A 23,163-nucleotide genomic window follows, 5' to 3' on the forward strand; every position below is an offset into this window, starting at 1 on the left:
GATTTTGATTGCGAGAGATTGGCAAGATTTACGAATTTTGTATATGGAGACAAAGTTGTTGTGGAATGGACTCTGTTAATGTATGGTGTGCTCCACTGCCTCAGCATGTGTACTTGTTTACTCCATTGTGCGGGTCAGACACACAGAGGCGTCTGCCTTGAGGTAAGCCTCAGTTATGTTCAGTTGTGAGGGGAAATGGGGCCCGTTTTTATTCACAGACCCTGTCCTCCTAACCCCCCCCCCCCCCACTACCCCCACTACCCCCCTAATTTGAGCCTCCAATGGTTCATTGATTTATAATACAAGAATAAAATATTGATGAAGAATACATAAAGTAGCATGTCTTTGTCTGTACACATTGTTAAATGCTGCTGAATATATTCACAGGGAACTTTGAACTAAGAAGAGCTCAAATAGAACAAGAGTTAACAAAAAGTGCTTTATTTACTTACAAAAGTGATAAACAATCCAGTGTATACACATAATACATGCACATTTAAAAATAAAATGTCTTACATAAATGGGTATTTTAGAATCTGTATACAAACACAAGGCTCCGCAAAGAAAACATGATTGAGGACAGCTGTGAAGCTGTCTTGCCCACAAAAAAAAAGGGGGAAAAAAGGGTGTGGTTACAATAAAAACAAGTCAGTAAAGAATTAAGACATTTGACCCACTGGCAGGAGAGAAAATCCTCCTCGTTACAAAGTATAAAACACAAAGTAAAAGTAAATGCAAATTTTTTTTTGCAAAGGGCTATTTTGTTTCTGTACAAGAGTATAGACAGGTTTCCACGTGGCAGTAGGACCCCCGACTAAGCACTGGGAGTGTGGCCCCCTACAATACTATTTAGAAGACATCTCCAGAGACGTGGGGCCCTCGGCTCCGTTCACGTCGTAGTCCCCCACGGGGCCGCTCACCAGCACCTTCAGGCGCTCGGGGAAGTCGTCGAACTTGGGCGCCAGCAGGAAGTCGTAGCTGAGAGCTGCGGCCACGCCGCCACACATGGGCCCCACCCAGTACACCTGCAACAACAACAACAACAACGATGATGACGATGATGATGATGATGATGATGATGATGATGATGATGCTGAAGGCTCTGGTTTGATTTCGCCAGGTGATTTCACATGGCGAAATCATTCTGTTTCTTTTGTGCGTTAATCAAGAGCCCGGGGTGAGATAAGGACGGGGTGACACAGCGATAAGCGGTCTCTCTTTATCTCACGATTGTCGATTGTTGCCCGGGTGGGTGGAGATAAAGCTCTTGTGTGGACAGAACAGTGGGGCCGGTTTGATATTAACTTCTCAGATATGACAGCAAAAAAAGGTGTGATACGTAGGTGTTGGAATTATTTAGGCACCGCATCCAATAAATACACACCGGCCACGAAGGGAAAAAAAAGCGAGAGAAAGAAGAATGCTAGGTATGTGTGCTGGTATCCCCTCGGCCCAGTGAACCCGCGCGGCCCCTGACTTACCCAGTGGTTTGTGAAATTGTTCATGATCAAAGCGGGTCCGAAGGAGCGCGCCGGGTTGATGCCGCAGCCCGTGAAGCTGATCTGTAGGTCCACCCGTCACAAGAGACACAGCATGGGGCCGCCATTAGTGGAGGGGAGGGGGGGGGGGGGGGGGGGGGGGGAGATGAACAAGGAATGGCATCAGCAGGATGTATGGATGGACAGAGACAATGAGACGTGTTTGAATCAATCAATCAGCGAGATGAGAAGGAAGGACTTCAAAGAGAGCGGAGCTCTGTGTCCTACAGCCCGGCATGCCGAAACTACAGGGTTTTGTTTTTTTTCCTCTCTCGAAAGGGCAAAATAAACAAAACAAAAGGGTACTCTTTAAAAAAAACCTTACAGCTGCCAAGTGTCCCAGGCAGACCGAGAGGCCAATGGCCAGGGGAGCAGAGCCGGTGACATCACGCCGCCGTTTATCAGTGACTGCAATGACACACAGCACCAGCTGGAAGGTGGCCAGGAGCTCGATGCCAACGCCTTGGCCCGGGGTGATATCAGCTGCGAGCTGTGGAAAAGGAAGAAGAGGAAGGAGAGAGAGAGAGAGGGGACGGGAGGAGGAGGAGAAGGCGAGAGGGAGGGAATCCATAACAGTCAGTCTCTTTTGATGCCAGAGGTCTCCACATAACCCCCACGACAGCAATATGGTTTAGAGATTCCTTAAGGCCAGATTACCCATTTATATATATTTTTTCTTTGCATGACTGGATCAATGTAAGCCGTCCTGACCCCGTTTCAATGTGCAATGTATTGCCTCATCTGGTCGGATGAGTCAGTATGTCACATTTAACGGTCAATGCACAAGTGGGCAGTGAAGGAAAATGTTGCCCGTGTCCAAACCAAACACATGAGCACACGACACAATACGAGTCACTGTGCTGAACTAACGTCCTTATGTCCTTATGTCCTGTTCTCATTCTACTGGAGTCATTCAACAGGTCAACAGACCCATTGCGGGAAGAGCACCAATGCCTTCCAGTTGACCAATATTGAAATGAGTGTTTACAAGCTTCAAACAACATTTTATCAGTACAGTGCACACACACTCACCCCCTTCCCGCCCCCCCCCCCCCGTCCCTCCACAGACACACACACACACACACACACACACACACCCACACCCACACCCCCCCCCACACACACACACACACACACACATACACACACACACACACACACACACACACACACACACACACACACACACAGCCACACACACACACACACACACACAGCCACACACAGCACAGCCCTCAGACAAACTGCCCACTTTTTTTCCACACAGCCAGTGAAGGGAACAACCATAATCCCTTGTGCTGTCAAAAAGAAAAAAAAAAAGTTTTTTAAAAAGAGTGTGACTCACGGCGTTGACCCCCAGATCAGAGTTACCGGCTGGTCGTACTCCATATACGATGCCGCTGGCCAGCGCTGAGCCCAACATCTGGGCCACGATGTACATGAGGGCCTTGAAGGCGCTGATCTGGCAGCTGACCAGCATGCCCAGGGTCACGGCCGGGTTCAGGTGGGCCCCGCTGATGTGGCCCAGGCTCTGGGCCAGGGTGGCGATGGCCAGACCGAAGGCCAGGGCCACCTTCACCTCCTGGTCGGGGTCGGTGCTCTTGGAGTGGCCGAGGGCCGTGGTGATGCTGAGGAAGATGAAGAGGGTCATGCCCACCAGCTCGGCCAGCACGGCCCTCCAGAACGCCTTGCTCTTGAACTCTCTCATGGTGGCTGTGTTGCGTGGCGGTCGGCGGGGGTGGGGTCTGTCTGTGTTGTCTGTCCTCTGTCGGTTCCTGGCTTGGCTTGACGTGAGGCCAACGGTGGTGCGAGCTGTGTGTGTTCCCCAACGGCAGCGACGGCCTGCATATATATAAGGCTGGGACTGATAATGGTTAGAGGGGGGCGGGGCTACAAAAAGTGAAAGGGAAGGCTATGCTGAATTAATGAGAAGCCCAAAAGGCCTGTCTCTCATTCTCCTCTCTCTCTATTCTCTGCCCTCCCTCCCTCCCTCCTCCTCCTCCTCCTCCCACAGCCCCTCTCCCAGTACCTCCCCATTCAGCCTGTGCTCTTTGGACTTCTCTGTGAGTTTCTGTATTCTAGTTGTAGTAGTAGTAGTACTAGTAGTGTTGGTTTAGGACCACATGCACCCAGCGGTAGCCTTCCCATCCTCCAGTATGGGGATAGGATCAAGGGAATGTTTATGGGTGATCGTGCATGCAAATTCTGATTCAGCAAATCAAAATAGTAAAAACTATTTATATTGCTTGATTGCGTTATCATGTTATCTTGTCCTTGTTGACTTTACACCCCTTGCACAATTACAGCTGTCATTGGTGTTAGTCACATTAGCGGTCACTCGGAGCAAACCTCACCCGTATGTTTCATCTTCTTTCCAACACATCCTGCCCTCCACAGAAGAGGCGGGGCTTTGAGACTCCACAAGGCTGCTCCACCCTGGCCTCCTAATCCAAAGATGCAGACACACACACACACACACACACACACACACACACACACACACACACACACACACATGTACGCACACACAAGCACACGTGCACACACGTGCACACACACACACACACACACACACACACACACACACACACACACACATGTACGCACACACAAGCACACAAACACACATGCACACACACACACACACACACACACACACACACACACACACACACACACACACAAAAATAAGAGAGATGGAGAGGGAAAGAACATAAAGGAAGATTAAAACAATATAGCAGTGCTATGTGTCTGTCTTGCATACAACAGGAATAGTTAAAGTTGGAAAGACAATTGAAAAAAAACAACCATGCTTCATATAGACTTCATATAGGCTTTTAATAGCCGTTGGTATGCACACCAATGTGTGAAAGTGTGTAAGGATGTTTTTATTAGAACAGCACGGTGGCTCTGATGGGATGAGTAAGCAATTACAGAAGATGTGATTAGCAGTCGCTTCTGGCAAAAATGAACCAGAATAAATTATGTGTATTAATGATCAAGTGAAATTTGAACTGGAAGTTAAACATAAGCTAAAGGACTTTGTGACCTCAAACTCGATGGACATGAACAAGAAAACCCAGCGTCCAAAAAATACACCAACCGATCATCTACACCCGAATATACATTGTACGCTCGTCCATATGCAAAAAATGTGTTTGGATTATGAAGTAACCGTTTCACATTGAGCTTTTTGACGGCATAATCTTAACATGTGGCCAGCCAGGCAGACAGCAAGGAGAAATGTTATTTTCTCGATGACATTGCAACCTTTCAATTATTAACCGTACGACTACTGGCATGCAGCGGCTCTTGCAGGCTTAATTGACAACATTGCCCTTGCACTGTTGTGTGTTTCTGGGGGTGCATGTTCACCACAGCCTCACCATTACCAATGAGGACCCTTCAAGTCACGGAAGTATGATGCGTCTTCTCCTTCTAGAATCACGTGACCACATATCTGTGTTTACCAGAAACCTTAAGTTCCTAAACCCTCCCGCCTCCTCATATGTCACATGGTTTTTTTCAAATATTTATTTTTGTATTTTGTTTTTAAGTCGGTGCATACCTGACCAGAAGGCTCTGTGCTATCGCAGCACCATATCTAAAGGAGTATATCTGGTACTGAGGAGGGATACAGCATGTTCAATACTACTGTGGTGGAGTGGACTACATAGCGAGCTCTTGAGCAATGCTAAGGTCGAACACCTTCGCTCCAGGGCACACTTGTGTATTTTCACTGAGGACACAATTTGATTATTAATGTGTGTGGTTTAAATGGTTGCTGTAGTTTAAATAGACCAAGCATGGTTGGAAACAATGAACCTAGTGTGTTTCCATACAGAGTTCACCCATTGGACTTCACCAGTGACTCCATAACACCGCAGACAAAAATATCTTCTGCGTAAATAAACGAATAGATTCTTTTGTCACATGTATACAAAAACCTTTTTTTTTTAGATCTACTGCTAAGGTGCTAATATGTGTTTTAGGTTGCACACGCAAGTGGCAAACCGAGACCTATCCTCTCAGAGAATGACACGACGTTGAAATAATATTACACTGGTGTATTAGCCGATCCTTCCTGCTACTTCTGAGCAAGGCACTTGCAAGGCGATTTCACTATGAGATGCTTTGATGTACTGTATATCTGGTGGTTGGACAGCTCCTCTGAACTGTGGCCGTATGCTACAGGTCGTTCCTTCTCTCCGTCAACTCACCATTATGTCTATTAAGAGACAAAAAGCCTATATACAGTACTACAGGACTATACATATTCATATCATAACCAGACAACAAACATGTGTATGAAATCATGACATAAATCAGGGTGGAAGTGATGGATAGAAATCTGCAATACGTGAGCAAATTGAATTATGAAGTGAATCAATTCTTATTGATAGGGGTAGATGAACGAGGAGAACGCTACCCTCTATGGATTAGCTGTCTGGATTTGTTGGATTAATAAATAAATAAATACAAATAACTGTATAGGCTGTCATCACCAGTTGTGCTCAGGTTCTGTTAACAGTTAAATGTAATCTAATGCTGCACATTCCATCAAAAGATAAGTGCAATGCTTAGTTGAACGCATCTGCCAAAAAATGCAATTCCGTATGTGAGTATAATAGATATATCTGTATCTTGTTAGTTTGAGTATTTTGAGCTGTTGTAGCACTCTGTATATCATCTGAAACATAATTGCAGCGTGAATGTAAGTGCAGTAACTGTATGGTGGAGGGACCATGACTTATGGAATTCTGGGAATGTGAAGAGAAAAGTCCATAAACAAAGTGTAAAATTGTGAAGAGTGGATTGTATTAAAGGTAATGCATTGGGCTTTACTGTGAAATAAACATACCTTGCTCAAAAGCTTTTCACTAAATGTAGGCAATTTGATACCAGTATTGCACCAGTATTGTAGATATTTACGATGGTTTTATCAAAACAAAGGGTAAGAAAAAAAAGTGGTTCTATTAATAACTGCTTGCATCATCAAGGCCAACGGTGTATACCACCAAATCCGATATTCAGAAACAAAATACAACATTTTCGAAAATATATGGAGGTAATTACCGAATGGTTGCAATATCAGAACCCAAGGGTAAAACCAGGAGCTGCTTCCTCAAGGTTTATACTTAAACTTAAAGAATCAATGATGATGATGATGATGAATCTGATATAAAGCTAACCATGGTTTTCGGGGAAATTGTGGGAAGTTTGCGGGCTGAACAAACAAGATAATAAGATGAACAAACAGGGTTTAAAGGTTGAGAAACATGAACAAAATACAGACCTGCATTGACCCATGAAACTGTCCGGGACAGTTTGGAACTCATTTGACTAATTGCTCAAATCTAATTGGACGCATACAAGTTGCTAATAGGGCATTTTGTGTCCAACGTTGGTGGGGGGGGGGAAATTCCTAGGATACATTTAAAGACAAAAGAAAGACATCCATGGACAAATGCAGAGACTGAAAATGTATAGATACAAAAATTCAAGTTCAACAAAAACTAGGCGTACAAAGTTAAACCAAACAAAGTGGATTATCTGAATAACAACACAGGGCAAACTGAAAGAGGTGGTCACTTCATGGCTGTTTGGATGGCAGAGATAAAGGGCACTGACCTCACATCGACAACACAAGGAATTTCGCCGAACCAGCGTGTGAAAGAAGACAGAGACAAAAGACTGGGAATAATTACTGTGAGCTTTACTTGATTGAAAAAAAAAAGAAAAAGAAAATGGAGAGAGTTTTTGAGGTGACCAACCGGTTAGCAATCCCCGCCCAATATTGACCACGCACGAGATATATTGAAACTGTCAACTGCTCAACCGCCTTCAAAACCAAAACTACTACGTTCTGTCTTCAACCCCCTGCTTTCAAAACCTAATCCAATTTGAAACCAGGCCAGTGGAGTGCTCTTTTGTAGTGACCTGGCCAGCGACCTCTGTTCCGCGTCCATGCAACAGAGTCAATTCCAACAGGCCTACTATTGTTTCCATTATGACCATTGAATGACATAAATGCACAAAATATAGGCTTGTATATATATATATATATATAAACACGTGTTTTTACACTTGAGTTCTCAACGTAGGTTACTACTGCTTGTGTGTGACCGTGGGTGAGGTTGTCCCGTACTCATGGCCTACTCCCTGGCGTGGCCAGCCAGGGTAGGAAACATCGAAAGTCCCCCCTCGTGTTTTTCTAATTAGTTTCTTATCTGACTTCCTCTAAGGGGATGCATTCAGCTCTTGTATTATTTGTCAGCGTGAACCTGTTTACTTAGCTTGATTTCGGGCACCTTCAGCCGCAGAGGCCATCATAGGATATCCTTAGGTATGGCACACGCATGATACACGAGAATGATAGACAGCTGTGAATGTGTGTGGTTCCTGAATGTTGCTATAACCTTTCTTTGTTACATTTCCACCATGTAGTAAAAAAAAACGGCTTCTGTCAGCAGAATGGACGCGGTGTATAATGCAAACGCTGTAAAATAATCTGTGTTAACATGACCCAAAAGGACATTTACATTTAGAGCACACACACACACACAATGGTGTCTCAATTACACTGAGATTCATTCTCTTGCTCAAGAAGCTGGACTCGGAATCCTTGGAACGCCTTCGATGTGTCAGAACTGTTTGTAGTTTCCGGACACTCGCTCTCTCTCTCTCTGCACTGAGCTCGCTGAGAGCAAGAGAACTTTGCTACGTGCAGACTTGTGTGAGCGTCTTCTGCCATCACCACCACCACCACCACCGTCGGTGGATTCATAAACACGGCGGGGGTGTGTTATAAGATGCCTCACCGCACCCCCTGAATTGGTGTGCGGGTCTCCCAGCTCTTTGTCTATTTATAAGCATTGTAAAAGCCCCATGTTGGTTCCCCACCTCCAGAAGACGTAAAGAAACAGCAGGCTTTAAAAGGCTTGGGGGGGGGGGGGGGGGGGGGGGGGCAGCACCATGGCAACCGTGAAGATAATATAGACTGACCCTACTAGTTTTCCGGACCCTGTTGGATCTTCTGTGCATCCCTTTGGTGGGCAGATTACCATGGAGACCATGCTAAGTAACTGCACTGTGGCGATAAACAAAAAAAAAAGAACGAGCAAAGCTTGGTTGGACACAGTCACAACCTCATTCACAAAAAACAGACCCCAAGCACCCAAACCCAACCGCAGACGGACGGAGTTGCATCAGAACGCGAGGATGATGACGATCGGCGGTCGCTCTTAACCTTGAGCGATGGGGACTGTCTTCACTACACGTTACAACAACACGTCCCTTTAGGAACCCACATACTTAATGGTTGTAAATCTTGGTTATTTCTTTATGGTATTGTTGTTGTGGTTGTGGTCTTATTGTGTGTAGAAATAAGCTGGCGGTGAACCATTGTCACTGTAGCATTGCTGCTACCAAGCGTTTATGATCTCCCATAAAAACAACGTAAAGCGTCACAACTGATCAAAATGTGGACTTTGTACCGCCTACTGCTCATCCCAGCGATTGTGGAAGATTATGATGTGACAATTTCTCGCCTGCTTGTTGGATCTTGCGAATTGTTGACTGGCCAACCTTTGATGAAAAAGCAGGAATATGAATCAATACAAAACAGTTTACAATGAGGCCATGAAGGTCAGCGAACGATTTACAATGTCTTTTCTTTCTGTTATTCTTTCAAATACCACTTTCTAATGTAAATTCCCTTTCCCTGTGGGTTGACACACACTGTCTTCACCACCATATCTTATGCTGAAGGTGAATTTATGATCCTTCATATTATCTTGGGGCAGGTACAACCAAAACAAGCCTCCAGGGCTTGAGAACCCTGGGGCATCCGTATCTCTCTTCTGCTGGAGGGCAATAAAACATAATACCAAGTGCACACCCTAAAGACACCACTTGAAGATATTTACGAGGGGCTGACCGTCCTGATCCCCGCAGTGAAGTGCTTCCCTCGCAGGCACCAGGAACGGAGCATCTTTAATTATATACAAAGAGTTATTATAGTGTCAATTCTGGCAAGACATTCTCCTGGTCCCTCCGTAGGAGGGCTGTCTATCGGCCTGTTTTTGGCAGATTTAAGTTTCTAATTTTTAAGTTTCTCAAAGGTACTTGCTTGGATTAGGAGTTGTTTAAGTAGACGTAGAGGTCCTTTAAAATAATCAACATTCTCTTCTGTCTGTGGTCCAACCATCTAGAGATGCTTGGGAGTTATCTGTTGCTTTATTTAACGACTCCAAAAATGTGGTTTATTAGAAAACACATTATTCAATTTACAACGCAATCATTTATTTCGACATCGGGATTTGGTTTGACCTTTGGTTTGACCTTTCATTTTATGCTATTTTTGCTATTTGCTTTGGGGAACATATTAACCTCTAAATGATCCTATTCATATCTGAATATCAACTATTTCTGTGAGGACAGTGTTTAAAGGTATTAAAAACTGTCAAATAAATGAATAAAAGTATTTTGAAATTACATTTGTAAAAACATTACCAATAGGACATGAAAATGTAACCAATGTAATATACAGACCACAAACCACACCCTATCATAGAGGGTCCTTAAAGTAAATGTCATACTGTCTCTATCAATGAGTTAAACCACTACACATCTCTAGCTGCCCTTACTTAAGCCTGTATAGAATATCACAGGACATACGTCAAGACAGAGAATCAGATGCTTTTCCCTCTGAGATGAAGAATACAGAAAGTGTCTGTGGCAATTTCCCACTTATAAAAGGATAGAAAATCACTGTGCATGGCTTCCTTCCTGAAGAGGTCAGCATGTGAGGATTCAGTGGCTGGCTGTAGAATCCCTTAGTGTGGATGGCTGCTTTCAGCTATGCTGCTGGTGATGTTATTGTGTGTGTGCATGCATCCATGTTTGTTGTGTGCTGTGTGTGTGTGCACGCAACTGTGTGTGTGCGTGCGTGCGTGTGTGTGTGTGTGTGTGTGTGTGTGCGTCCGTGTGCATGTGTGGGTGTGCATGCATCCATGTGCATGTGTGTGGCTTCTTCTGTGTGTGTGTGTGTGTGTGTGTGTGTGTGTGTGTGTGTGTGTGTGTGTGTGTGTGTGTGTGTGTGTGTGTGTGTGTGTGTGTGCGTGTGTGTGTGTGTGTGTGTGTATATGGCGAGTTGCAGCAGGGAGTACATCTGAATGGTAATCCCTCTGCCTGCAACTCCACACACTGCCCCAAGCTGAGTTTTGGCCACCCACCAAAATATATTTTAAGTTTTTTTTTCTTTTTCTTTTATAAATGTTTACATTGTTAATTAGTCAACCATGCAAACATTTTGAGGTAGGCATACTCCCCACCACCGGTGCCAAGAGGAAAACTGGCTGCACATTATTTCAGCTTCCTAATAATAGTTTAGAAATGTGTCTTTGGAATGCCTCAACCTTCTGGAATGTGTGGGAGTTTGTTTGTTGCAATACTGGCAAGAATACAAAAGCACAACATTGTGTGTCCAGAGAATCGTAAAAACACAACACTGCCTTGCACGTTCTACAGTAGTTTTTAATGCTACCTTCCATACAGGTTTGACATTATAATGAGTGCAGTTCTGGGACAGTTCTAAACCTCGTAGTCTTATTGAAGTGTGCCTCATGTTGTTATTCAGATAAACGGGAGAACAATGATTTGAAGTGTTCGGAAAAACCCTCTTGAATTTGTCACTGCAAAGGCAACAGGGCCGCTGCTAGCCATTTGGGGGCCCCTAGGCGTGAGTGATTATTGGTGGCCCCCCCCCCCCCCCCCCCACCCCCCATCACATAATTATGTAAGCTGTAATAATTTCTAATGAGAAATGATTAGAAAAACATATTTAACATTTAAATGCATTCTAGAAATGAAAACACAATAAATAGGTTGCAACTCAGACAAGACCTTAAATTCCATGATCTAAACATTATAATCCATTATAATCCATAATCCATGATAGATCAATTTACAAAGCCTACACACCTGCATAAAAAATACTCAATTTAAATTTTCTTCTAAATAATTAACCAACGGTAGTTATATCTCGATTTCACCCGCAGATTTCGACCTGACCCTCATCCTGACAAATAAACCAGTTTTACACAGCCAGTTATCAATCTCTGAATCTCTGATTCAGATCTGTCATATTCAGTTATTTAGTAGTGTAGTGTAAGGATAGGTTTCTTCAGATTAAAAGTAGCCTAGTATGCCCATAACTTATTCCTGAGTGTTTACTTTCGAGTGCAGGATACATTATGATTCTGCTTACGCAACCTTACACACGCGTCATGCAAATGCAATGTTCTGAAATAAATATGCTAAGTAAACTTGGGTAACGTTAAATGCTTTTCTGAAGACGGATGATGGATCAGAACACATGCTAATGGTTGCTTTGAAGCAGGAGTGATTGACACTTTGACAGGCTAGCCAAGATGAGTGGCTATTACTAAGAAAAATAAATAACTTAAATGCATGTATATCAGACTAAACCGTCTGAAAATCTGAATATCTCTACTTAGTAAGGTAACTACTAACTTTAGCTTGCCATAGTCACTGCCTCATAAACAATCCTTATAACATTAAAGATAAGATATTTGCTTGCAGCTGATGTTGTAAGATATTTAACGTTAGCTTGCTTACTTTATCAAGCCGCCTCAAGATGTTTCCTGCCCGAAATGTTATATGCAGGCCTAGCTTACATGGTTCAAGCATTTTACAGCATTTTAAGAAATAAATTTTTTAAAACATACCTGCAAGCGATGCGAGAGCGACAGCCCGGTTTCTTATTTTTTTCCTTCCTTTTGGAAGCCATTTCGGGCTAGTGTTTGTCGGGCGCAATCCAAGAAACCACCGGATGATGGCGGGGGGCACCATAATTATATTTGTATTATTTCGAGCAAATAATTATGCATTGTAGGCTATGGCCTAATGCCTATAAGGGTGTAATCAATGATGCCAATTGTAGTTGTGCGTCAACTCAAATATGAATAATTCATCATTATGATCATGATGATCATCATCATTGTGGTGCGGCGCCCCCTCCAGCACGTGGTGCCCCACGCACAGCGCCGGATACGCGTGGTGGAAGCGGTGGCCCTGCCACGCGATGTTCGGAAACCCATCAGGGTCCAAGTGTCGGGAAATGCGTTTTATTGAGTTATTGTGGCTCCCCGGTCGGGGATAAAACCTTTTACTAGTAGTCATTTGTGCTTGTATGACGCAGGTATCCTCGATGACTTCTACTCCTCCATCCTTCTTCCGTTTCCCTCCATCTCCCTGATTATGGAGCTGGGAGTTATGCGGAAAGGGAAGCTAACAGAGTTGTCCAAGCGGTAACGTAGGTGTCAGGAGTTGTTAAAATGCGGAAGACTACTATGGGAATGTTTGACACGGCCTCTCTTGAGATCAATATACTGTCATTGGAATCCAGCCATGCTTTCTGATCTGTTACATCACATTGGCTAGCATGCGTGTATGTAGCGTCCTCAGAGTTTGTTATAGAGGCAGACACAAAAGTAAAAGCTTTACTGTGTGACTTTAAGCTGCGACTGATACACATATAAGTGATATAATTCTAATTTTTATCTACTTATTTTTCGGACACACATCCTTCCTCATCTGCTGGCGAGACATTAAAGCATGATCTATTATGTACGCATGTTAAATGTGACATCAATAGTCTGAGGTGAACTCAGGGTGGAGGTCAGAACTGTGATAGGCATCTGACAACGTCAATGACCCGTGTTTTGGCAGTGAAACCCATGAATAGGCTCACTATCAACATGCCCCTATCAACATGCAATTGGCGGTTGTTGTACCTGTGCGACCATCGCTCCGAAATTACTTAATCTGTTTCAGTTTCCAGTAGTCCTCTGGGGAGAGCTCAGAAGAAGGACAATTCAAGGAATGTATGAAGGAGGACATGATTAACACTGAGGGAGGGGGGGGGGGGGGGGGGGGGGGGTGGCAACAAGTTGTTTGTTATGGGATATTAAAAAGATTCTTTCAATGCTCCCTTAAATAACCCCACCATCTGGATAAAGTACATCACAAAGAAATATTAACAGATTTTAACGTAATAATTTTTTCCATTGCAGCTTTTTTCTGTTACTGTCATCATCCGTCATCTTTTATCTCTGCTGATACGGTAGAATCAGCAGATATGGACTCAAAACTGCTGATAAGCACCAAACAATGCCCAGACCTCCGGAGAGAAATGAATGGCACAAGAAAGAACGACAGATCTACAGAGAGAAGATGAAAATTGATGGAGGCATGCGGAGTGATGAAACAGACCGCAGACAGAATGTCTGAGTGCTGATTTCAATTCATTAGCCTCCGTTGTTAGGAATTATTCCTCTTTTGGCATGCATGCATTGAAAGATATGTATTCATATATAGAGAGTAATAATAATAATAGAGAGAGAGAGAGGTAATGATATATTTGCTTTTCTATTCACTTTAAATTGTATGTAGACCAGAAACATAAAGCCATGAGTATGTTTGAGTATGAGCAAAAAGGAAACAGAACAGTTGAAGGGGAAAAAAAAAGCCTATGGGGACAATGCTTATATGAGAAAAGAGTGTCTGTGTGAATCTCAGAAGCACATCATCAAAGGTTGAGTCCAAAACCCATCGAGGGTTTCCTGGTGTCGACGCACAAGCTCGTAAATAATGACAACACAAAGAGCCTAGTGCTGGCTGCTGGAAATGGGCGACGACCGCAATCAGTGGGAAGTGCGGTCCAGGAACGAGGGCGAAGGCCTGGAGGCGTCATGTCTCTGATGGCGCTGCGCCAGGTGCTGGCCGAAAAAAGAGAAAGAAATCACAGGATCTTCTCACACATCAGCCTCTTCCCAGGGGTGGGGAAGGAGCTCCTGTCTCCCATTCTCTGGTTGTCACTGGGTCCTACAAAGGGAAGGAAGCAATCTGGGAGCTGCTTCCCTGCCTTTTGCTCCATTGTTCCAGCCACTGAGTAGTAGGAGCAGCAGGGCTGCAGGAGAGGAGAGAATGTTCAGAAGAGGGTGGCTCAAGGTGAGGTTTGTTTAGTGGGATCCACGAATCAAAAGGAATGCTGGGAAAAAATGAGAGAAAGAAGCACAGACTTTATGCATGGAGAGTGTAAACTGACCTTCACTTGTGAACATACATCTGTTTTTGTGTTGTGGCCATGTAGCCACACGATGACATGCTTCCGGGATACGACAACATACCGTAGGGGGAACGACAACTGAATTAATCTAGAAAACCTTTTGTATATATGTAGAGTGAAGATTTAAACGTTTCTTGAGGCAAAGAAGATAGAACAATCTCTAGAATCAACTAAATCGTTGTCTTTTATCTTCCCTGTAGGCTATATCAGACTATATCAAATCTTCTTGTCTTTTTACATTTTCAACCATGGGTTAAATTTCCACCTGAACAGAGGAGCAGAGCAGCTGCATAGCAAGAGCCTCCGCCATTCAGTCTGCCTGGCCGGAGTCCATGACAAATAGCACACTGCCAAATCTGTAAAAAAAAAAAAAATCCAGCTCTTTTATGCATTTCCATGGTGATGCAGCGCTTGGATACTGATTAGCCTTTATGGTTTCCTCCCGGCACGCAGTAGGGAAACACCGGCATACCTGCTTATGGAACATATCCATTTATTATAATGGAAAGGGTGTTAAATTCAATGTAAGGGCACCGGGTAATTGACACGGTAGGACTTGTTATTTTAATTTCCGGATCTCAAGGCCAGTTCTGTGGCCTGGATCCATATCCAGGCTGGGGCCTTGGACGCTTGGATACATCCTGGTCTTCTGTTGGGCTTCCTAATGGGAACTGCTTACATAAATCAGTGCTGCTGCCTGAACAACACTTCCCCAAGAGAGACCGAGACATCATTTCAACATCCAATGGACTCCATCCATGTAACCAACATCAAGACTTGCCGTGTTGCGCCATCGCTGACTACTCTCGCTGTGGTAACAGTGAACCCTGGCCGGGTCATGCATGAGTTGAGCAGCGCTTTTAAAGAACAAAATACATGTTCATCTGGCAGATCACATCAACTGCCATACCCGGTGATCCCCCGCTGGTCTGTTTTATACTACATATGAAACGATGGGACTTAGACGGCATGGTAGAATTATCAGAGATGCTTTTTTATTCTCATTTTATCCATTCACTTTTTCACAGTCGGAGCTCATATGATGAATTAGGGGTTCGCATGATTTAGGTACGGCAGTATAGGCACAACTAGTGTAAATATACATTGACCATGCTGGTCATTAATGAAAACCGACCTAATGTTAAATCACAGAAACAAAAACAATCTGTGAAAAGGGTCCATTGTTCTTATTCTACTACGTCTATATTCACTAAACATTTAAATGCACGCATAATAATCATGCTATCTGTGAGTCATATCGATATGGAAATACTGTGACAACGTCAGACGTAGACTTAACCTCTTCTCCACCCTGTCCCATTCTAACGGGGTCAGTAAAAGTACAGAACATTCCCTGTGACTTGAAAGGAGTGACACATAAACGCTCTTTTCTTGAGCTGCAACTTATAACGTTAGTCAGGCCTTTAATTTGCTGACTGCTCTTGCCGCTTCATCACTTGAAGGCAGGCTAGTGAAAGATCTTGGCTGCATTGCTTTTTATGTTCGTCTGTTTTACTGTGAAAGCACTAGAGCAACATGTGGCATGAGTCCAACACACTGTTTCTTGAAGCTAAAACAACTCTGCTGCCGCTGCTAATGCATCTTAAGAGGCTCTCCTACCGGCTCCACCAAGGAATAAAGACCACATGGAAACAGCTTGGCAAGGTGTAAAACGCATGAGTACAGGCCAGAGAGAGATAGGGCTCTGCCAAGAGTCCATGGTGGTTTGCGGCCTGCTGTTGTTCAGAGCAGGATGTGAACAAGATGGTCTAAACCCTATACATAAACACTCGCCACTGAGATCCTGGAAGACAGAAACGCCATGTGTTTCCATATCCTTCCTGAAACGTAAATCCACGCCCTGCCTATCTAATCAACCGTCAGAAAACAGCTGAAATAATGCCCCCACAAAAGTTATTACTTATTTAGTGTTACGATTTGCGTGGTGGAAATGTCATGTAATTTCTCTAATTTGAAGAAAGAAAAAAAAAGTGAACTCTTCGTGAACTCTTTGGCGTGAACATTAAATGTGCATCCGCCTTTCGCAATAAAAGCGCGACGACTTCCTGCTGGCCTGCGCGTGAACCTGCAGGAGCGCGAGAGGTGGTCGGTCCTGACGGGCGTACATGTGCTTGCGTTGTGCTGGACGGACACACCTTCACCTACGCAAGTTATTCTCAATGGGGTATTCAGGACAATAGGTGGAAACCTGCAACGCACTAAATCAAGGCTGATTAGGCCAGTGGCCAGCGATGCGTATTTTTTTATATTTTAGGAATAACTTATTCCATCCTGTCATTATTGCTGATTTGAAGAGCACATGTACATCTACATTATCTATGTTGGCTACTTATTTTGTATGAATGGCACAAATAAAACATATTCAAATGCCTCAGTGTTTTTTAGGTCTATGTGTAACATTTGAACATGAGTAACTTTTTCCCAGATATGGGTTGTAACGAGCAAATGACTGACATTTCCTAATCTTACTATTACAGTTACTCTCTGAAGATGCCTCAAGCAAAAAGAATGCACACAAAAAATAACGTTTCCTGGACAAAATGAGGAAACAATATCACAGACTTTTGGGGGGATTATAATTTGAGTAAAAGCAGAATCCAAAACAACCTTACTGACACAGCAATACGGTTCTGCATCATGCTCATATTGCATTATATGGTATTTTATATATTTGTCAGTTTGGCAATGGGCAACATGACGTGTCTCGGGTCAGGCCTATGTCTCCTGCCTCAACAATGCAATCCTCCTGCTGGGATTGGTGACTAATGACTATTTTTAAACCAATCCTCTTGTGATTTGACCCCACCTGAAAAACGAGTAAGCCGATGACCCCTTTAATTTATATAAATATATAGGCCTATATATGAATATATGAAAAATTATAAATATATAAAACTAGAACTATTAGGACTAATAAGAAGTCCTAGAAGTATTAGTAAGATTCAATTGAATTAAGGTTAAAAAAATCGATCTTGCAAGAAAGATAGTTGTCGTATATTGATATGATTTCAGTACTGCCGATGCATACTGATTCTTGTAGAGACACACAATTCCGCAGAATAACCAACAAATCCTAAACATATGCCGACGTAGGCTTATGTCCAATCTGAAGAGCCCTCTATTTGAGCACAGCCAGGTCCCATCGGCCTTCTAGTCCCATCGGCTCAGCAGGAGGAAGCTTTAATTTTTGCTTCTTACCCAAATCCATGATATCGCCCTCCAATTCCTCCTGGGGAATAATTAAGCGTAGATGTGTATCGACACCATTGATCAAAACGTTCAAACGTCCGAGGAGGAGCCCTTTAAGAGTTCTCCTCAGATGGTTCAGGGTGCTTGAATAAATAGTGGTCAACCTCTACCAGGGCATACCTGGCATTCACTGGAGGCCACCCAAGAAGGGTTTAACACCGGGTTTGGCCCGAGGTTCGGTCACGTGGAGCCTAATCACTAGATTCCGTAATGTTATTCTAGGCAGTCAAGATTTTATCTTATCATATTTTTAAGATAAGATGTTTACTTAAATAATGTGTGTATGTATAAATTGTCGATTATGACTGAGATGCAGGACATATGTTTATGTAATAATGGGTTTTAGTGGACTTTGATGGACTGAGCCTTAATGGTGTCGGTCTAAGCCGATGATATAGGTGCTATATCATCGGCTTAGACCAACACCATTAAGGCTCAGTCCATCAAAGTATGGACATAAATAAGTAGGGATATAAAGAAATACATCCCCACAGGGTACTTGGCAGTCTTGGGATATTGATGATTATGAAAAAACAAAAACGTTCACACTGTAATAGAGGGACTCCCCACACACGCACAGGAATGCTTTCGGTAAGTATAGCCGGGAACTTTTTATTTACGAAGTGGCTGTTGCAGAGTGGTCCTCCTCCCTTTCAGACCAGGCTACAGTGGGTGGTCCTTCAGCATTAAATACATGACCACTACACAGGGGCGTGTGCATGTGGACAGGCTTCTGTTTACAGCCTGATGCCTCTATCTGACCCAAACGGGAACACTGTTATTGTTAACCCGGCATACCTTTATGGCGTCTCACCAGCTCCGTGGCCAGAGCTCATGTCACGTAGCTCGGTAGCTATTTTGTTTACAACAAAAACACCACATTGCACCCCGTTTGTTTGAGTTATAAATGTGGGAGTGCTGGTTATCTGTCCGTGCTTTCATGTGCCGCCATCCTACGCAAATGTCTCTTATGATGCGTAGCGCAACTGGCAAGTCAGAAGGAAGCAATACACCAAGGAAATCTTTTCATTATTTATCTATATATCTATATATCTATATATATATAGATATATATATATATATATATATATATACACACCGGTGTATGTATCATTTTGATAACCCAAAGGAAATGCACAATTTCCTCATCCTCCTGAAAAAGCAGACGAAAAGTCAGAAAAGCAACAGCTGACCCCACCCTACCCTCCAACCCTGCTGAACCCCACCCTCCTCAGCCCACACACACACACACACACACACACACACACACACACACACACACACACACACACCCCTCCCAGTCCTTCCTCCATCACTCCACCGCCACTAGTACCACCACCACCACCACCACCATTTGGTGTAGCCATTCAGACATTTATAGCGAGCGCAGTGGGTTTTTCCTTGGATAGTAGTGTGGGGCGGGTGGTAGAGGGGAAGTGGGTGTCGGGGAGACACAATGGGGCTTTTTTAGTGCGGCCACATGGCCAGAGCTCTACGGCGCTGGTCGTACTGACCTGGATCACTGATCAACACGGGGGTCCTCCTGTCGGTTTCCTCCGCAGCAGCCTCTCATTGTTGTGGGGCTTTGAATGGGAGATTGACAATGCTTTTTATAGTCATCCATCCATCGAATTGTTTGCGACCCTGTCCACATGTTTTCTGAATGATTTGACACTGTATGACTGTATTCGTATTGGTTATTGGTTTTCATGCATTCCAGTCATTCCAGATGTTGGTCACAGTTAACTGTGACGCACTATCTCCAGAGGGGACCACAACTGCCATCCTGTTTATGTGCGCAGATGCCCACAAACACAAGAATGCATACTTACATGTGCACACACACTCACACACACACACACACACACAGATGTACATGCACACGCACACACACAAACACACACACATACAGACACACACAAACACACACAAACACACACACACACACACACACACACACAGATGTACATGCACACGCACACACACAAACACACACACATACAGACAAACACACACACACACACACACACACACACACACACAGATGTACATGCACATGCACACACACAAACACACACACATACAGACACACACAAACACACACACACACAGACACACACACACACACACACACACACACACACACACACACACATAACAAAACAACTCCCTACTCCGAACCTCATGGATGCCCTCTAGTGTCAAACTGACCAGACATGCATAAGGCCTCATGTTCCTGCTGAGACATGGAGTCCTAATCACCACACTTCAACAATCTGTCCTGATAAAGGGGGAAATATACCTGACAATATTCTCGCCTATTCAGATACATCGGGAGAACTGGACCTTCAGATCTATAGAAATGTATCTATTGTTAGAAATTCTAGTCCCTGATCCCTAAAGGTCACATGGCAGACACCATTGGGAGCTGTGTTTGTTTCAAGACATTTGTAACCATAACCATATTTCTAATTCTCTCTGTTGATTAGTTGCTCGTTTGCCTACTTTTCTAGTAGGCAAACTGGTTGCATCAAACATCAAATAACACATTCAGGTTTGTTAAGTTCAATCAACATTAAAATGGTTAAGGAAATACAAAAGGACAATACATTTTCAATACAGATGTAGAGGGGTTTGTGTATCACTCACAAAATGTGTTATTTGCTTTCTGAGGAATTCTGCATGATTCTCTGTATTTCAACATCAATGTCGGGACTAGAAGAGGATACGTTTCATTATGAAATACAATTTTATAATACAATTTTAGCATTCTTTTGCCCCAACTGTGGACTAATAAAATAATAAAGGACCAAATACCATATAAACAAATGAGAATAGATATTTATATATCTAAAAATAGCCAAATAAGCTCTATACTTTGAGAAAATAATGCACGATATACACAAATACAGGAAAAAAAAAATCTGCTTTTCTTGAAAGTTACCCAAGACTACCAGGAAATGATTCTCGAAGCAACAAAAGTGTGGATCCTTGCAAGCTAACAATATGTAATCACTGAACGTGTGCCCGTTTTGTGCCACAGATTGGTCCACTGTCTTTCCTCCCCTTGCCATTTCTTCTATAATCGCCGTGATTCCTAAGAGTCAACTGATTGGCTAAGGGCCACCTTGCTCTGTGTGGCATCTTCAGTTCATTATTAGCACCCGAGGAATACAGGAAACAAGTGGAACTCAAGAAACAGCTGATTCTGATTGAATGTCAATTCATGTCACTCTAAAGAAATGTGACAATGAGGATGAAAACAAAGCACTCCGAACAACCATTGCATTTCATTAAATTTATTAAGCTATAGCTTTTATATAAAACCGACTAACAATGAATGCGTTCAACCATGAAGATACAACCCAAAAAGTACACAGAATCATTCACCAACATGTGTGCTTACAACTCCTTTGTAACCAATAGATATAATTTGATTTCAGGACAACAGTATTTAAATAAGTCTGAAATGTGTAATATTTCACAATTCGGTGAGAATGGCATGATGATTGAATGATGCATCCGGTTAAACAAACACAAACCATTGTTCTGAGTTGACTGAGACGGTGAAGTCTGTGTTTCAGCGCTATGGTTCTTATCCCCTTGACCAAATAGCCCAGTAGAGGGCAACAACGCATCGACTCGGTCCTCAGGAAACCTCTTTTCATGTTTTGTAGATGTAATAATGTCTACAAGGATTTACTCAGGATTCACATAAAGTCACCTGCTTGGCAGAGGATGGTGATGGGTTACGAGCAAATCAGGCCGAAGTAGAAATCCATAAACAACAGAATATATTTTATACATATATATATATATATATATATATATATATACATATATTTTCAAACATACCTTAAAGCAGGGGTCACCAACTTTTTTGAACCCGAGAGCTACTTCAAGGGTATTGAGTTGTACGACGGGCTTCTTGACTCAGGGGCCTTTTCTGCCCGTAGGGCACTGCCAGATGGGTAGTTAGCCTGGAAGCTATTGTGACAGGTAATGAAATGTCGCTCCACATTGTGCCACATGGCCGTCGCAACAGTCACCCCGCAAATAACACATACACACTTGTCTTTCACTGTAGTAAAAAATAACTCTTCCTCCCAATCATTGTGAAAATTATAAGTTTTCTTTCTCTTTTCCACCATGTTTTTCTTTATTTTGTGGGTAAACTCACAGCTCGCTCCAGATTTAAGTTGTGCTCGCTAGCTTGTCTCAGCAAAGAGGGCACACGATACACGATTGTCTTTCCAGACAAGGTTAGAATTTGTAAAACATTTGTTTTGTATATGTTAAAAAACTGTCATTGCCATAAAATCGACATCAAGTGTTATTGATTTAAAAAGAACAACACAATTAATATTAATAATTAAAAAAAAACCTCACATGGTCCCTGCGGGTGACCAGCTGCCCGCGGGCACCGTGCTGGCTCCCCCTGCCCTCAAGGAATACGAACAGAACAGGGATGCATTATATCTGATCCCATAAACACATTACAAAGCCCCTCTCTTGTTGACACATTGTGGTTAGCTTTGTGCCCTCGTACAAAGCTATCCCTCTTGTCCACTTTAAGGATAAAGGAAACATCTCTGCCACAGCAAATCTAGAGGGCTATGGTAGAGGCAGGAAAGCTTCTGATAGAGCCTTTACGTTCTGTTTCAGGTGTATCCAAACAAAGGGGTTTAATCCATATAAAGGACCACTGTATGTGTTGACACTGTTCTACTTGTTGAATGACCAGTCACTATAGTCAGTGCAAAAGGTTATTCATTAGTTTGCTCTATCCTGAAATGCGAGTGATTCATTGGTCAAGGCAAAATAAGACAACAATAATGATACATAATAATAATACAACTGCAGAGAAATCATTAATACACATAAAAAAAAACATTAACTCAGGTTGTCAATGCAGAACACACACAAAAATGTGTGTGCGTGTGTGTTATTGTGTTAAAGGTTATTCATTAGTTTGCTCTATCCTGAAATGCGAGTGATTCATTGGTCAAGGCAAAATAAGACAACAATAATGATACATAATAATACAACTGCAGTGAAATCATTAATACATTAATTAACATTAATACAAAAAAACATTAACTCATGTTGTCAATGCAGAACACACACAAAAATGTGTGTGCGTGTGTGTATGTGCGGTGTGCATCTCAAATATTTGGGCTTGGAAAATGGCTTGGAATAAAA

General features: G+C 43.0%; 1 protein-coding gene across 1 annotated transcript; it reads right to left on the reverse strand.

Moving 5' to 3' along the window:
• Nucleotides 1-425: 425 nt before the first annotated feature.
• On the reverse strand, nucleotides 426-3,372 carry LOC311360436 (aquaporin-1-like). The gene is made up of 4 exons (XM_084480514.1): nucleotides 2,884-3,372; nucleotides 1,864-2,028; nucleotides 1,482-1,562; nucleotides 426-1,025 (listed from the first exon to the last, which is right to left on the reverse strand). Exons 1-4 carry the CDS (start codon nucleotides 3,244-3,246, stop codon nucleotides 846-848), a joined length of 789 nt encoding a protein of 262 aa, XP_084336640.1. The 5' UTR covers nucleotides 3,247-3,372; the 3' UTR covers nucleotides 426-845.
• Nucleotides 3,373-23,163: the final 19,791 nt, after the last annotated feature.

The sequence above is a fragment of the Micromesistius poutassou genome (assembly GCF_964030765.1).
Source record: "Micromesistius poutassou genome assembly, chromosome: 16".
NCBI lineage: Eukaryota > Metazoa > Chordata > Actinopteri > Gadiformes > Gadidae > Micromesistius > Micromesistius poutassou.